The following is a 17,133-nucleotide window of genomic DNA, read 5'->3' on the forward strand; positions in this document are numbered from 1 at the left end:
AATTGCATCTTATTCAAAACCAATGGCAAAACAGCCATACTTCAGACCAATGGGTGCACACACTGCCTTTTCACACCCACCCTCAAGTAGTTGATGATATATGTTTTGCTGAAGTTTGCCAGCTAGATAGTTTTATATGGGGGGGGGGGGGCATCCCATAGAATGTCCTACGCAGAATCCTCATTGCCAAACTAGTTTTAGGCACCTCCCCCAACCCAGCAATAAATTTTACATTCGGAGTCAATTGTAAAGACTCAGGAGTTGCAATGACATACAAAATATTTATCAACTTATATACATAATACCACTCCACCACATACAGTAGTGTCGTGGAGTGCCAGATCTTCAATTTTAAATTGTAGATTGTCATATTGTTAGGTTTCTAAACTCTTTCGACTACCCCCAATGGGACGACATGCCGAACAGCGTCCCAAAGCGCGATCACCACGTCGGTGGAAGACAGTTTATCAGTTGCCGGGGCAACCACGGGATCCCAGTGGTGCAGCGGCTTCTAGCTAAGGCAGATCAGAGTTGATCCTGGTTGCTCTATATGCGCTTGCCGTTGATGAGTGATGTAAAGAACATTATAAATGCAGGGAACAGTATTACTTAGCCACTAACCTGGCCACGACCCTGCCCGATTTCTGTGTCTGTGTATATGAGAGTGGCAGATCCCGCTACAATAAATAACCATGCTGTTCCTGTTTCAAGCTGAATAAAGTTGGTTTTGCTATAGTACTGAGACTCAGCCTCGTGTTTTGGGGTGCAAGACAAGGATCTGCATGTCACTAATAAATAAATAAATAAATATGTGTACGTGTGGAAGTGTGCGTGTCTGGCCGGCCCGGAAGTGAGAGGTTGAGTCGGGATAAGGGCTCCGCCTCCAAGGAAACAGAAATCTCACTTAGCCACTAATAACACCACAAGTGAGGCTAATACATCAGCAAAACAGAAACCTCACAATAAAGACAAAGCCGTTTAGCCACTAACATTGGCAAAATGGGTGTTCATTTTGTAAACATTGTAAACATAGGGGCGGCACGGTGGTGCAGTGGTAGCGCTGCTGCCTCGCAGTAAGGAGACCTGGAAGCTTCCCGGGTCCCCCCTGCGTGGAGTTTGCATGTTCTCCCCGTGACTGCGTGGGTTTCCTCCGGGTGCTCCAGTTTCCTCCCACAGTCAAAAGACATGCAGGTTAGGTGCATTGGCGATCCTAAATTGTCCCTAGTGTGTGCTTGGTGTGTGGATGTGTGTGTGTGTGTGTTCCCTGCGGTGGGCTGGCACCCTGCCCAGGATTTGTCCCTGCCTTGTGCCCTGTGCTGGCTGGGATTGGCCCCAGCAGAGCCCCCCGTGACCCTGTGTTAGGATATAGCAGGTTGGACAATGAATGAATGAATTTCAATCATAAAAGGTTCAGCTGTGGGGTCAGTGTCCTCCCTGGTGGAAGGGATGGAGAGGCACATTAAATATTAAATTGATTTAGGAGACTTTCTAGTCTTTTAAAATACATTTTAAATAATTTTAGCTATACAGTGTTCATTTTGTAAGCAGCTTACAGGGGCACACATTTCTTCAGCATAGGAACAGTTGTGGAAATGATTGTCCCTTCTGGTAAAAGAGATGGAAGGGCACATTAGATATGATTGTGCTATAGAAGACTGCCTAATAAAGATTATTAAAGACACCATTTTAACTAACCAGTGTTCATTTTGCAAGGGGAGACAACAGATAAAGATTTTCATTGAATACGTTCTCCATGGTTTTTTTTTTCTGGTTTTTTTGGTTTTTTTTTTTTTAAAACATTTGATCAGTTTTAATCTGCCATGATCAACTGTGTATGTTAAATACATGAAAATAAATTTTATAGGATAATAACACCTGTTGTGAAAATGAGATCCTCCCCTAATTTAAAGGGGTGGTCATGACAGGCAACAGATTTTTATTTGATAGAACTAAAACTATTTAATTCACACAGTTTTAAGCACTGAAATGACAGAGGTGAAATTTGAGTCTCACAACAAAGCCTTTCCCGTGGAAATGTTTCTAACCCCAGGGGAAAAAAAAAAAAAAAAAAACTACGAGTAAATATTTAAAAGCAAAGCATTACGTATGACGTGAAAGTGGATTAGTAGATTTATTTTAACAATTTGTCTATTAAATGCCTTTGTATAGAGTTCCTGGGTGTCAGCTAATAAATTACTATAACTTTTTATTAAATCTTATTTACCACGCATGTTTGTTGAGGAGCTACTGTTGAAGAATTTATCAGTAACGGGACGTATAGTAAGCATGTCAAAATGACTGAAGCAACAACTGACAGACTGGCATTTACCGATACTATTTTGACAAAGTTTACTCTTCACCATCAATCACAGAGCAAAACGCTTACAGAGAATGTCAAGGACTGGAAGTTGTCCTGGGACAGCCTTAGATCTAGCAATACGTGCTGCTCATAAGATGCTTTCGTGGATGCTCAAATGAAACGGTGGTCTCAGTCTACCTATTGTTTCCCCTATGATCTGGAGTCTTGTTTCCTCCCCCATGTCTTTGATAATGCACACTATCTCCCTAGATCCACCAGTTCCTTACTACAAAGCAGGCTGGCCACCTCCTTCTCAGTTCAGCAACCCTGAGCTCAAGTTGCTGGATCAACTTCAACAAGACTTGCAATATACTGGCTTAATTTGAACAGGAATGTCACAATGAAATCATTTTTGCATTTAACACCAGTTAAATTTTAGGATATTCATTACCTATTCAATACCTCAACACAATCAGAAATCCCAATGAACTTATTAAAAGTATCTCCATCATTCAAGTGAAAAATACAGTGCCTTTTTTCTGTAACAAATCATAACATTTATAAATTGAAGCAATAACTACAGTGGAACCTCGGTTCACAAACGTCTCTGTACACGTACAAATCAGTTTACAACCAAAAAGTTCGCCAAACTTTTGCCTCGGTTCACGACCACACGTTCGGTATACGAACAAGCCAGTTTCCCTTTCAGTTTGTGCGCGCCGATGATTTCCGCATGTGTTGCATTGTTCTCGGTCAGACGTGCGTGCTTGCACGTGTGTGTGTGCTTTTGCTGTGAACTCTTTGTGCTCTATTTCATTTCCCTTCTGGTTCGTACGTGCCGATTACTGTATTTAAGCACGTGTTCAGCCTCTCCCTGTTCATTGTTCTCAGTCAGACGTGCGTGCTTTACCTGTGGACTCTTTGTGCTCTACAGTATTTCGTGTGCTTTTGCAGTTAACCATGGCTTCTAAGCAAGTGAAGAGTGGTGAGAAGAAAGTTTGGCAGAAAATTGAAATCGAAGTAAAGAAAGAAATTATTGAAAAGTATGAGCGTGGCGTTCGTGTTACTGATCTTGCCACCGAGTACAAGAAGTCGAAATCTACGATTTCGACTATTCTAAAGCAGAACGAATCTTTTAAAGCAGCTGATATTGCAAAAGGAGTTACAGCATTACAGACAGAGGCCTCAAGTGCTGGAAGAGGTGGAAAAACTGTTGCTAGTGTGGCTGAACGAGAAGCAACTTGCAGGGGATAGCGGAACCGAGGCGATGTTATGCGAGAAAGCCAGGAAGATTCATGGCAATTTGCTGCAAAACTATCCTACGAGTGGCAAAAGTGAGGAATTTAAAGCTAGTAGAGGATGGTTTGAAAAGTTTCGCAAGAGAAGTGGCATTCATAGTGTGGTAAGGCATGGAGAGGCTGCTAGTTCCGACGCTGAAGCTGTGAAAGAATTCGTGAAAAATTTCACAAAATTAGTGGAGGACAAAGGCTACATCCCGTAACAAGTCTTCAACTGTGACGAGACCGGATTGTTCTCCACCCAGTTCCTCCTCACTTCATGCCAGAACTCAACTCATGCAAGGTTAGTTTTCTTGGTGGTTTATGTATTACGGATTTTTCAAATGTTCATTTTTGCGGTTCATAGCGTGAATTGTTGCAATGTTTTCTCTTTTTTCAAATGTTCATTTTTTTCCCTGTGCTTAAAACTAATTTAAAGAGTGTTTACAGCGATTGGATTGTAATGCTATTAGCGTGAACACCTGCAATGTTACTTTCTTGGTTGCTTATGGTTGACTTTTAAATAAAGTTTGGATTTGTTCAAATGTTCCTTTTTTCCCCCCCTGTGCTTAAAACTCAAAAAAAATAATGTTTACAGCGATCGGGTCATAAGGCTACAGTATAGCGCAAACTCTTGCAGTGTAAGTTTTCTCTGTTGTTCTAGGTTTTCTCAGTGTTATTCAATGTTTTTACATTTAGTTTACTATTACGCTGTGCATTCTATGGTATAATTAACTTTATTTGTGCTTAAAAATTTAAAAAAATATATATTTACATACAGTTCGTACGGTCTGGAACGGATTAATTGTATTTACATACAATCCTATGGGGGAAATTGCTTTGGTTCACGACCAAATCGGTTTACGACCAGAGTTTTGGAACGAATTATGGTCGTGAACCGAGGTTCCACTGTATAAGAAAGGGGGATACATGAGGAAATGACTGACAAGCTTGTGAAGAGACTGTGGCACTAACTTGAAACAGTGAAATGTAAATATGTTTTGGGGGTTAAGACGGTATGTTGGCTGTGTATATACACAAGTGGCAGTGTTTTAAGCTAAATGCAGTCTCAATGGTCATGTACAACTTGTTGTTGCCTCATTGTGTTTGTGCCATTATGGCATACATTGAATCATATCTGTAACAGATGTTCAAAGAAGATTTTTGTATTAAGTTTAACATACCTCAGAAATGACTAATTTTTTTTTGTAACCCTATTAAAAAGTAGTTTGGTAAATTTTAATCTACCAATAGTGTGACAGACGTGCTTGTTGGATCATTGAGACCTCTGTGCTTAGTACAGTGTCTCTCAGCAGCATTAAACACATCAGAGAGGACTATTTGCTGAATATTTAGTCAAGATTTACCCAATCGCCCATATAAAATACCATAGTGTATCTATTGTTAGCAATAATTTGGCTACATGACTCAACTATTTGTATTCGGTTATTGAACTGTTTCATGAAAATTGGGATAAGAATGTATTGCTAAGGCTGACACTCATTTGAAAAAAGTAATAAAAAAAAAAGAAGAAAGAAAAAGCTAGCTAGCTAAAACAAGATAAACCATGTTGATTATTTGTGCTATGAGTCAGTTAAATACATTAAGTGACCATTCATACTAGGTTCTCAGAAATCACCACATCCTAGCACTGCCCCTGTTATAAAGAATTTGTTTCTGTCAGATTAAACATACTTCAGAAATCTATTACCGGCTTTGAATAATACATTTTATTAACAATAAGTTTGCTTTGCACTTTTTTCTTTTAGTAATATTTATGTGAGAAATAAGGTAGAATGAAAACAAAAACCTTTTACTGTTTTTAGTATATGGTCTTTGTTATTTTTCTATGTATAGCACTACAGCTCTGCTACCATTATGAGGATAACTCTTATCTTGAGTCATTATCATTTTCTAATTTGGGTCCTCAGATTGAAAAGTTTAACAACCCCTGCACTAAACAATGCTAGGAATGGCACCGGTTACCTGGAACTCTAAACTGGATAAGTAGGTTTGAAAACGAAGGAAGGTAGGGATAGGTGGATGCAATAAAAAATAAACTAAAAACAATTTAAAACAGCATGAAATGGATAAAACATGTGATGGATGGATGCTGACGTCGTGTCAAACACTGCAAACCTAACAGGGACGTGTGTAGAGACTGTGGAAATAAATGTATAATCAGTAGGTACACATAGTTTGTTGGTGCTTTAGGCTGGAGTACCTTTTCAGTTCGATACTGACACATTCAGTACAACGAGCATGCGCAACCTTCCTGTACAAAGCACCAGAATCGCACATACAAGTATGAGTTAAACCAAAGACACAAAAAATAAACAAATGTTGAGAAGAAGGAGAATTCGGTCAATCCAATGTAGGGCGTTCATCGTACCAAACGAATACCCTGAATTATATCACAAATCCAGCTCTCTGGCTAGTGGACAATGTATCTCTGTCACAGTACTAGAATGGACGAGTCCTCTAAGACAGTTACGTTTTAAAAGGTAAGCGTATCTACACACTAGGATTAAACGACACAAATCAAGAAGTGGATCCAAGTAAATTCGACTTTAAAACTCCAAACTAACCCTATGTAATTAAAGAAAATGTACAGGTTATCAAAACTTCAAATTTTGCAATTAGAAGCCCACAACAATCATGGATAATGTTCAAAGCTACCTGTAACAGAGGCATGCTCTGAAAAACCTTCACGGTTTGCCTTCTACCATTAGGAGCCAAAACTGTCACAGTCGTGCTGTTCGCCGCCATTGTAAAGTACGTCACCAAGTGTTTGTTTGAATGAACTTTATTAGCACTTGCTGAGTAACGGTCCCGCTACTACCCGTACGTGCGGCTGTTGCGTTACTGAGTTAACTGTTTATTTGCCGCAGAACGTAACAGACAGAAAAACAAACGGCATCCTAGCTTCCAAAACGTATACTTCAACAATAAAATGCATCAACAGATATTATTCAAATAAAGTGTAAAAATCAATATTAATTTATACACCCTGCCCGGGATTGGTCCCTGCCTTGTGCCCTGTGTTGGCTGGGATTGGCTCCAGCAGACCCCCGTGACCCTGTGTTCGGATTCAGCGGGTTGGATAATGGATGGATGGATGGATGGATATCTCCTTTATGCATAATACACATTCTTTAAATAGTTTATTCAAACCAAAATAGCGGTGAATAAAGAAGCTAATACTGTACATCTTACAGCTGTGCACATGCGTAAAAGGTGCCAGGAAATCTGATGTTCAGAGTGAGGATTTTTTTTTTCTATAAGCGTACTCATCGCTAGTGATGTCTGGCTAGTATCATCTTAGTACAATTACTTAATGTTTCAGTGTAGTGAAAAATGGAACGATGCATTGTGGTATGTATTAATTAGGATGAAGGTTTAAACGTCTTCATTTTTTTAATTTTAATGTATTTTAACCTTTTTTGTTTAACTGCATGCTATATAAGATATAGGCTATGCTCCAACTTTCCTTGAAGTATTTTTTTAACAAAATTCCTGTATATGTCAGTTTTATATGTCAATTACGTCGATCAACCAGGACATTAAAATCACTGACATGTAAAGTTAATAACATTGATTATCTCGCTACAATGGCTCCTGTCAAGGGGTGGGATATATTAGGCAGCAATTGAATAGTCAACTCTTGAAGGTGATATGTTGGAAGCAGGAAAAATGGGAAAGCACTAGGATCTGAGTGACTTTTACAAGGGCCAAATTGAGATGACTAGATGTCTGAAGAGCATCCCGAAAACCGCAGGTCTTGTGGAGCGTCATGGGTGCCCAGGGTTCATTGACGTACATGTAAAGCGAAGGCTAGCCTGTCTGTGCCGATCCCAGAGAAAAGCTACTGTAGCACAAATTACTGTAAAACATAATGATAGCCATGAGAGAAAGGTGTCAAAGCACATAATGCATCACAGCTTGCTATGTATGGGGCTACTTAACTGCAGACCGGTCTGAGTGTCCATGCTGGGCTCCTGACCACAGCCGAAAGCACCTACACTGGCACATGAGCATGAGAACTGTAACATGGAGCAATGAAAGAAAGTGACCTGGTCTGAATCACGTTTTCTTTTAGATCATTTGAAGTCCATGCCTAGATGGGTCAGAGGGGTATCTGGACAATACTGGACAAATGGTTTTAATGTTCTGGCTGATCAGTGTGTATAACGTATGGGAGTAATAAATGGTGCTTAAAACGCTTCAGTCAAAAATTCATGTATTTGTTAAATTTTCAGTCTTTGATTCGATTTTGGATGAAACTCAGAGAAAATGCAAGTTTCAAAGTTTTCAATGACAAGTAGGCAGGTTTGTAAATACAAAGTGCTACCAGAATAAAGTAAACCTAATCAGTACATTCCATGGCAATCAGGGTTGCCAGATCCTGAAAAACTTTCCAGCCCAATAACCATTAAAATCCTGTCTATTGGTGATAGAGACCAGAGCAATGAATGGCATATATTCCCTTTAGACCATAAAACCATACAAGGTCATGGTAAAAGTAACTAAAGTAAAGTAATGGTGGAGGGGGAGGTATCCCATGGGGGGTATTCCATGGATTTTTAATGGCGATGATTTTAGTAAATGAACTTCGAAGAAGGTGGAAGAGAGACCCTTGGAATTTTGAGATGCTCCATAAACCGGAAGTTACATCATAGAACGGTGGAGGAGGGGAACCCAAGGTTTAGTAACTCAGCTAAACCAGGTTGGGGAGGGAGGTTATACAGTAAAAAAGGAGGTGACGGGAATGCACATCACCAAATCAAAATTTTTACCTGCAAAACACTTTCAACAATACTCCAATTTGGCAGAAAACCAGCACATACTGTATGGCAACCCTGACAGCAATTTTCCTTCAGTTTAAGAGAACAGACATGTGTTGTGCTTTGTGTATTGTATTTACCACATTTTTGACACCCATTACATGTCCAACTTACCTGGGAGGGGGTGTCTCTCTGAACTGCCCTTTTCAAGATTTCTTTTGTTTTTTTCCCTACAAGTTTTTTTTTGGGAGTTTTTTTGTCTTTTTAGGGATTCAAGACTTGGGGGCTGTTATAAAACAGGGCCTGTTAAAGCCCATTGAGGCATTCTTTGTGTGGTTTTGGGCTATATAAGAAATAAATTGTTATTATTATTCCGGAAATGGAACTCAAAGTAGGCTCTGGGAAACCATCAGAGAAAAATGTATATTTTTCAGTGTAAGAAGAAAAAGTGGGCACATTTAAAAAGTTTTATTTCTCACATTAAGGTGGAAAAGTTAATATTGGGAATATCTGCTTTTTGGTGTCTCTTTATTTACCTAAGTTAGTATCAAATCACTTCTCACATCAAAATGGTGAGGGCTGTGGAGTAGTGTTAACTTTGATGGATTTGTATAACTTGCTGAGAAATATGTGCTTGGAAACTCCAGTTGAATCAGACAAATGGATTGCTATTAAATTCATTGTGTCTATAGGTGTTTTCCCGCTGTTTGTGACTTCACAAGGGGGATTATTGCTTCAATACAGTGCATGGCATAGTGCACCAAGGAGGTGGCTATGAGGAGTGATAATATGCACAGCACAACACTCCTTCTTCACTGATAACTCTTTCAAGTCCAAACCACTATCTGATTTGCAAGATGTCACCAGTGCTTGTATTAAACCAATCAGCACAATTCACCACCTGAATCCTACTCAGTATAGCTTCTGGATAAACAAAAAAATACATACTCTGGAGCAGCGAGCTAAAAAAGTTCCAGGAACTACCTACCAGAAACAACAACTGGCCATAGTTCCTGTTGGTGGAATGCTACAGAAGTTCCTGAGTTTCTAAAAAAAATCCTGCAGATGGAAAGTGCTTTATGTCAAACAATGTAATGCTAATGACACAGTATAAAAAAACTTGATTAACTAATGTTTCAGAACATGGGCGGACGTTAAAGGGTGGCATGGTCCCCCCAACAGATGTACTACATTACTAAAATAAGTCTCAAATAAGGGGTATTTTTCTCAAATTATTTAAAGGCCACAACTAATGTAAATATGTTAATAATCTATGAATAGACAGCTAGGTGATATAGTATTAGGGTTGCTGCCTCACAATCTTGGATTCACATCCTGAGTACTCCCTGCATGAAGTCTGCACATGGGCCCATATGGGTTTGCTCCAGTTTCCTCCCACAGTCTAAAAACATACAGGGTAGGTGTAATGGTGATTCTTAATTGGCCTGTGTTCACTCTTTGATGGGTGCCACCCTGTCCAAGGGTTGCTTTTGCCTGTACTCGTTGCTTGCTGGGATAGGCTCCAGCTGCCCCACTGTTATGAAAGTAGATGGATCAACGAATACTATATTCCATCCTGTCCTAAGCTACTCTCTCTCTCCTACAGGTCACATTTCCTTAAAAAAAATAAAAAAACATTCTGGATATGTATTATATCTGTAATGCATTTACAGATTAGTTTACTGTTTCAAATTTAGCTTGATTGAGGTTATTTTAATGTCTATATTTTGTCTACAATATTTTTTTCTCTTTTACATATCCAATAGCAGCTCCTATCAACAAAATAGATCTTCAGTAGTTATCATGAGCGATTGAAATGGTAGTGCATGCATGTGTGGTGCTTATGGCTGCCTCTACAAACAGCAGCATGGAGATCTGAGCAAACCTTTAAAGATAGATAGATTTATGGAAAAAAAAACTTGCTCACCTGTCACTTGCTTTAAAATGCTGAGCCACCGGGACAGCAGGGTTAAGTTTTTGGACACTATGCTGTCACAAAACCTTTAGTGGAATAAAAACATCAACTGTATTATCAAGATAGCTCTTCAGAAAATGTTCTTTTTATGCCAGTTGAGGAAATTCAATCTCCTCCAAGTAATACTGGTCCATTCTGAACTCATGTGTAACTGTCTGGTTTGGTACTTTCTCTGCTCAGGCTAACACCAATATACAACACTTCATCTGAACCTGTAAAAAGATTGTAGGCTGTAAATTATCACCCATCCAAGTCCTGTACAAGTCCTGGATAAAGAAGCATGCTGCAAAGATCATTGTTGGCACCACGTATTCCAAAGACTTCCCTCCAGCAAACATCTTGTGGTGAAAGCTAAAACAACACATCACCTAAACAGTTTTTTTCCCTTGTACATTCGTCCGGGTTTCTTACTCACTACCTCCAGGACAGACAGGATAATTGTTTCCAGCTCCTGTCGTTGTTGGGTGGTCAAATTAGCGCTGAAGTTAAGGTCTAATTTATGAGCGAAGAGTGAATGGAGCTGTTAGGAGGAGGGATCGTATTCCCTATCCTTCCACGGTTTCAGCAGATTTACATGATAAACTTGTTTGATTGGCCAATGATTTGGTTGTTTTACAAGCCCCTTCCTCTCCTTAACTTTGTAAGGGCCTTGCCAATGTGTCAGCAATTTAGAATGGGAGGTAGGAACAAGTACTATGACCCGATCTCCCGGGCAAAACTCCCATAGAGACGTGCCACGGTCATAGCAACGGACCTGAGCTGCTTTATCCTTTTAAATGTGAGATTTGAGAATAGGTCGAATTTTAGCAATTATATTGTGTAACTGCATGATATATTGTAATGTATTTGTTGAGGGGAGGGCCTCTTCCTCCCAACCTTCTTTTAGAATGTCTAATATGCCCCTGGGTTGTCGTCCATATATAATAAGAGTGAGAATCCAGAGGCTTGTGGGACTTCCCGGTATGCAAAAAGAACAAGGGGGAGGAGCTGGTCCCAGTTCCTTCCATCCTTGCTGACCACCTTGCGTAACATTTTTTTGTGGGTTAGATTGAACTGCTCTACTAGACCATCAGTTTGAGGATGATATACCGAGATCCTTAAATGTTTGATATTGAGTAATTTGGCTGTTTCCCTGAAAATCTCTGAGATAAAGGGCATCCCCTGATCCATTAGGATTTCTTTAGGGATGCTGACTCGCGAGAAGACCTCTACCAATTCCCATGTGATAGCTTTAGATGCAGCTGAGTGCAAAGGAACAGCTTCGGGGTATCGGGTAGCATAATCTACCAGGCCCATTATATATTTATGTCCCCTGGCTGAGGGCTCTGGGGTCCCACAATGTTGACCACGATATTTTCAAACAGGGGTATGGGAACTAAAGGAGCTCGGTCCCTCCTTGGAATCTGCTGCAGTTGACATTCTAGACAGAACATGTAAAAACGACGGACCTCCTTGTTGATTTCTGGCCAAAAAAATCAGAGCTTAATATACTTGAGTCTCTTTTTGGTGCCCAGGTGGGATCTCGGGAGGTGTGTATGCGCCAGTTCACAGACTTGTTGGAGTGAGCCCATGGAGCTAACAGCAGGGTCCATACCTCCCCTTTGTGTTCAGCTAACCGATACAGAAGGTCATTGATTAACACAAAGTGAGGGCCTTGTGGCATAGGATGATGAGTGCAATGGCCATTTACCAGAACAACTGCATTCTTTGGAAATCTAAGGGATTCATAATGCCATTGCTCCCTTTTAAAAGAGTCCGGAGTCTGCCTAAATTGCCGCGGTGGATGGAGATGATGTATCACCACACCACATTCCAGGAGTTGCACATCACTGTTGGAGGCCAAACTCCCTCTCTTCTCCAGCTGTGAACACAGCATGGAGGGAGTTGGGGACACGATTTCAGTGTCCATTACTAGGTCCAACATTTGTTTAGGAGTAGTTATTGTTAAACTGCTCTTACTGTTCGACCAATCTTGACCCAGTATTACTGGGACCAGAGGCTTTTTTAGAACCGCTTCCGTCAGTTTTTTTTATAGTCCTCTCATAGCTTATATAGCAGGAGGCAGACTTATACTGATGGACGTCCCCATGTACATAGGTTAGATTGGTCTTAATTTTAAGCCATTATCGCGGTAACACCAAGCAGCAAGCAACAATGGAAATGTTACTGCCGGAATACATAAGGACTGGTACTTTGTGTCTGTTAACTACTACCACTTCTGTATGTGGGAAGGCCAGAGGATTAGCTAGAGCACACCACTCCTCCCTTTGTGTCTCCCCGCAAACCTCCTTGTCACTGCGAGGAAGCTGCTGCTGCCGTATTAGGAGTCTCTGGAGTTTGCTCCTCAGCATGGTGACAGGGTCAGTGGAAGTGATGTCAGCGGGCCTGGAACCGGAAGTGATGTGTGCGGTCCCAGGCACAATTTCCCGTGTTTGGTCTGCAGGGATAAAAGAGAAAGGGTTATTGCACCCCGCCCTGGCCTGATGTGGAATTACCATCTTTTGGTCCTTCTAACTGCCTCCCATGTTCATGTGTGGAGGCTTTTAAAGGGGAAGACAGGAAGTGAGGTCAAAGGGGTCGGGCTCATAAGGGTCTTCAGCCATAGGCTCGAGCCCGGACATGACATCACAGGGGCCAGAGCTGGCAAGGTTGTCTTCCATAGGCTCGGACCCATAAGTGACATCAAGAGGGCCAGGTGGAATCTTCCTTTAATGGTCTGCAGGAAAGGGAGAAAAAGAGTCAGTGCACTCTGCCACATTCCAGTCTGATTCGGAATTGCCCTTACTCAAGCTCTTTAGCTGCCTCCCATGCACACATGTGGGACAAGGCCCCCACGTCAGCCCAGGCCTGTTTGGTCGTGGACAGGAGAAAGAGCATCTGCGTTGGCGTGAAAAGTGCCCTGACGATGAATGAGTGAAAACTTGTATGGCTGGAGGTCAACAAACCACCTGGTGACCCGCAGATTCAAATCCTTGTGCAGGGCCATCCACTGTAAAGGTACATGGTCTCTGACAAAGGTTAACTTCTGGCCCAACAGGTAGTACTTCAGCTGAGTAATCGCCCATTTAATCGCCAAAGTCTCTCTCTTCACCGCCACATACCTGGTCTCCCGGTCCAACAGTTTCCGGCTCAGGAACATAATGGGGTGTTCCACACTGTCGATGCTTTGGCTCAGCACAGCCCCCAGGCCTGTGTCCAAAGCGTCCGTCTGGAGGATGAAAAGTTAGGTGCTTTTAAAACAGGTGCAGATGTAAGGGCTTGCTTCAAGTCATTAAATGCAGGGCCTGTCTTGTCAATCCATACCACAATGTTTGGGACCCTCTTCTTTGTCAAATTAGTCAAAGGCGCCGCTCTCTCCGAGAACCGGGGCACAAACCGGCGGTAGTACACTGCCAGCCCGAGAAAGGCTTGGACCTGCCGCTTGGTTCACGGAAGGGGCCATTTCAAAATGGCATCTACTATGGAGCACTGTGGCTTCATGGTACCCTGACCCACCAGCTGCCTAAATACTTGGCTTCGCTCAATCCAAAGAAACATTTCTTCAGATTACTCCAAAGTCCACCCTCATCAAGTGTCCACAATACCGCTTTTACCTGCTGTAGGTGTTCCATCCATGTGCTGGAATAGATGACCACGTCATCCAGGTAGGCAGCACTATATGAGTTATGGGGCCTGAGCACTTTGTCCACCAGACGCTGGAATGTTGCCGGAGCCTCGTGTACCCCAAATGGAAGGACACGATACTGCCAGTGTCCACTAGGGGTACTAAACGCGGTCTTAACCTTTGCGGAGTCTGTTAAAGGAACCTGCCAGTTCCCCTTTGTCATGTCCAGCGTGGTCAAATACTGAGCTTGTCCTAGCCTCTCAAGGAGGTCGTCCACTCGTGGCATTGGATAAGCATCAACTTGGGAAACTTGATTAAGCTGACGAAAGTCATTGCAAAACCTCCAACTCCCGTCAGGCTTACTGACCAAGACGATGGGACTGGACCAGGGACTATGACTTTCCTCTGTTACTCCTAGTTCCAGCATGTGCTTGATCTCAAGCTCCACTTCAGCTTTTTTTGCCTTGGGAAGGTGATACGGACGTTCTCGGACTACAACCCCGGGCTCTGTCACAATGTCGTGCTCAATCAGAGAGGTCCTTCTGGGGTTTTCACTCACTACCTCCAGGACGGACAGGATAACTGTTTCCAGCTCCCGTCTCTGTCTGGGACTTAAATCCGCACCGAAGTTAAGGCTACTCACATGAGCAGAGAGTGAGCGGGGCTGACCAGAGGAGGGATTGGGATCCCTATCCTTCCTCGGTTTCAGCAGATTTACATGATAAACCCGCTCCCTCAGCTGACAATTGGGTTGACTCACCAAACAGTCGACGAGTCCTTTCCTCTTCTTAACTTCGTATGGGCCTCGAGTGGGAGGTAGGTACTAGGACCATAACCCGGTCTCCCAGGCGGAACTCCCGGAGAGACGTGCCACGGTCGTAATATCGGACCTGTGCTGCTTGTGCCTCTTCCATGTGACTTTTGAGGAGGGGCCGAATTTTACCAAATCTATCGCATAATTGCGCGATATACTCCAATATATTTGAAGAGGGAAGAGCCTCTTCTTCCCATCCTTCTTTAAAGATATCTAATATGCCCCAGGGTTGTCGCCCGTACAATAATTCAAAAGGGGAGAACCCCGTGGATGCTTGTGGGACTTCCCGATACACAAAAAGGACGAGGGGGAGGAGCTGATCCCAGTTTCTTCTATCCTCATTGACCACCTTACGAAGCATTTGTTTGAGAGTCTGATTGAATCTCTATACCAAACTATTGGTTTGAAGATGATATACCGCGGTCTTTAGATGCTTTATCTTAAGTAACTTGGCAGTTTCCTTGAACGTCTCCAAGGTAAAAAGCGTCCCTTGGTCTGTCAGGACTTCCTTAGGGTTGCCATCACACGCAAAGACCCCTACCAATTCCCATGCGATGGCTTTAGAATTAGCTGAGCGCAACAGAACAGCTTCAGTGTATTTGGTAGCATAATCTACGAGGACTAAAATGTACTTGTGTCCTCGGGCTCAGGGCTCTAGGGGTCCGACTAAATTAATCGACCCCAATTCTGTGAAAGGGAACATCAATTAGGGGAATAGGAACGAGAGGAGCATGGTCCTTCCTAGGTATTTGTCACAATTGACACTCCAGGCAGGAAGTGCAAAAGCGACGAACCTCCTCATTGATTCCCAGCCAATAAAAGCAGAGCTTGATCCGCTCCAGGGTTTTCTCGGAGCCCAAATGGCCACTTAGGAGGTGGGTGTTTGCTAACTCCCAGACATGCCGCTGGAAGGTCCGCAGGATTACCAGTAGCCTCCGCTCCTGCTCGTCATCCTCTGTTATGCGATATAGAAGGTCGTTTTCCAACACAAAGTGAGGACCCTGTGGTATTGACTGGTGAGTGCGCTGGCCATTGACCAGGACCACTGCATTTTTGGTAAACTTAAGGGGATCATCATTCCACTGCTACTTTTTAAAAGAAGCCGGCATTTCGCTAAATTGAAACTGCAATGTGATGGATTCTGGAGGACGGCCACAGTTAATTTCTGTACTGATCCTCTGCAACTGATGACACAAGTGGCGGACCTGTACCAGCGGATTTCTCCGTGGAATCTCCCGTGAATGGTCTACAGGAAAGGGAGAAAAAGAGTCAGTGCACTCTGCCACATCCCGGTCTCATTCAGAATTGCCCTTACTCAAGCCCTTTAGCTGCCTCCCATGCACACGTGTGTGACAATATATAAATATATATCTTTATATATAATATGCCACCGTGGCTGTTCATTTGTCTGTCCAGGATTTTAAATCACCTGTAGCTTGCAAACCATTTGACCTATTCACCTGAAATTTGGTACACATAATAATAATAATACATTTTATTTAATAGGCGCCTTTCTTAGCACACAAGGTCACCTTACAATAAAATTAAACAACATTAGTAAAATAAAAACAAAGAGAATGATAAATCAAAAAGCAATAATTAGGAAACAACCAAAGATAACAGGCAGTAACAGTGCAAAATTCACAATTGGTATGTCAGTTTGAAGAGATAAGTTTTGAGGACAGTTTTAAAATGTGATATTGAATCGAGCTGACGAATATGAGAGGGAAGAGAACTGCAGAGTTGAAGAGCACTGTGAGAGAATGCTCGAGCTCCCATAGAACAGAGTTTGATGTGTGGTAAACAGAATCCAAAACACAGTTATAGTGCTAGTTTACAGACCACCAGGGCCATATTCATTGTTCATGACTGAATTTAGCAACCTTTTATCTGATTTGGCTATAAATTATGATCACATAGTACTAACGGGGGATTTTAATGTACACCTTGATGTGGAAACTGACACTTTTAGCATATGTTTTACTTATTTGTTAAATTCAGTAGGATTTTGACAGATTGTCAAAGGTCCAACTCATAATCATAACCACACATTAGATTTAATTATAACTTACAAAGTTGAAATTCAAAATTTAAATATTACTCCATTAAATGAAGTTATTTCCGATCACTACTTAATTACATTTGATTTAGTCCTACCCTTGCCACTCACAGATTAAATCAAAGACAGTGTGACATCTAGATTGTAATTCTGCTTCAAAATTTATAGATACTTTGAGTAAGTTGAGTATAATTGTGGAAAACCATTTAGATGAGTTAACATCAAATGTAAACGTGGAAAACAATTTCGATCTGCTACCATTACATTATAATGTGACCTTGAGAGATGCTCTGGATGCAGTGGCTCCTCTTAAAACAAAAG

The 17,133-nt window shown here is 41.8% G+C and overlaps 1 protein-coding gene across 1 annotated transcript in view; it reads right to left on the minus strand.

The window, feature by feature from the left end:
* Positions 1–6,391, minus strand: part of aspscr1 (ASPSCR1 tether for SLC2A4, UBX domain containing) — a 165,376-nt gene extending 158,985 nt beyond the window's left edge. Inside the window, exon 1 of the mRNA XM_051936248.1 lies at positions 6,256–6,391. Within this exon, the coding sequence (XP_051792208.1) occupies positions 6,256–6,345 (90 nt within the window). The 5' untranslated portion in view covers positions 6,346–6,391. The remainder of the gene's footprint in view (positions 1–6,255) is intronic.
* Positions 6,392–17,133: the final 10,742 nt, after the last annotated feature.

Source organism: Erpetoichthys calabaricus, chromosome 14, assembly GCF_900747795.2.
Source record: "Erpetoichthys calabaricus chromosome 14, fErpCal1.3, whole genome shotgun sequence".
In the NCBI taxonomy this organism is placed as follows: Eukaryota; Metazoa; Chordata; class Cladistia; order Polypteriformes; family Polypteridae; genus Erpetoichthys; species Erpetoichthys calabaricus.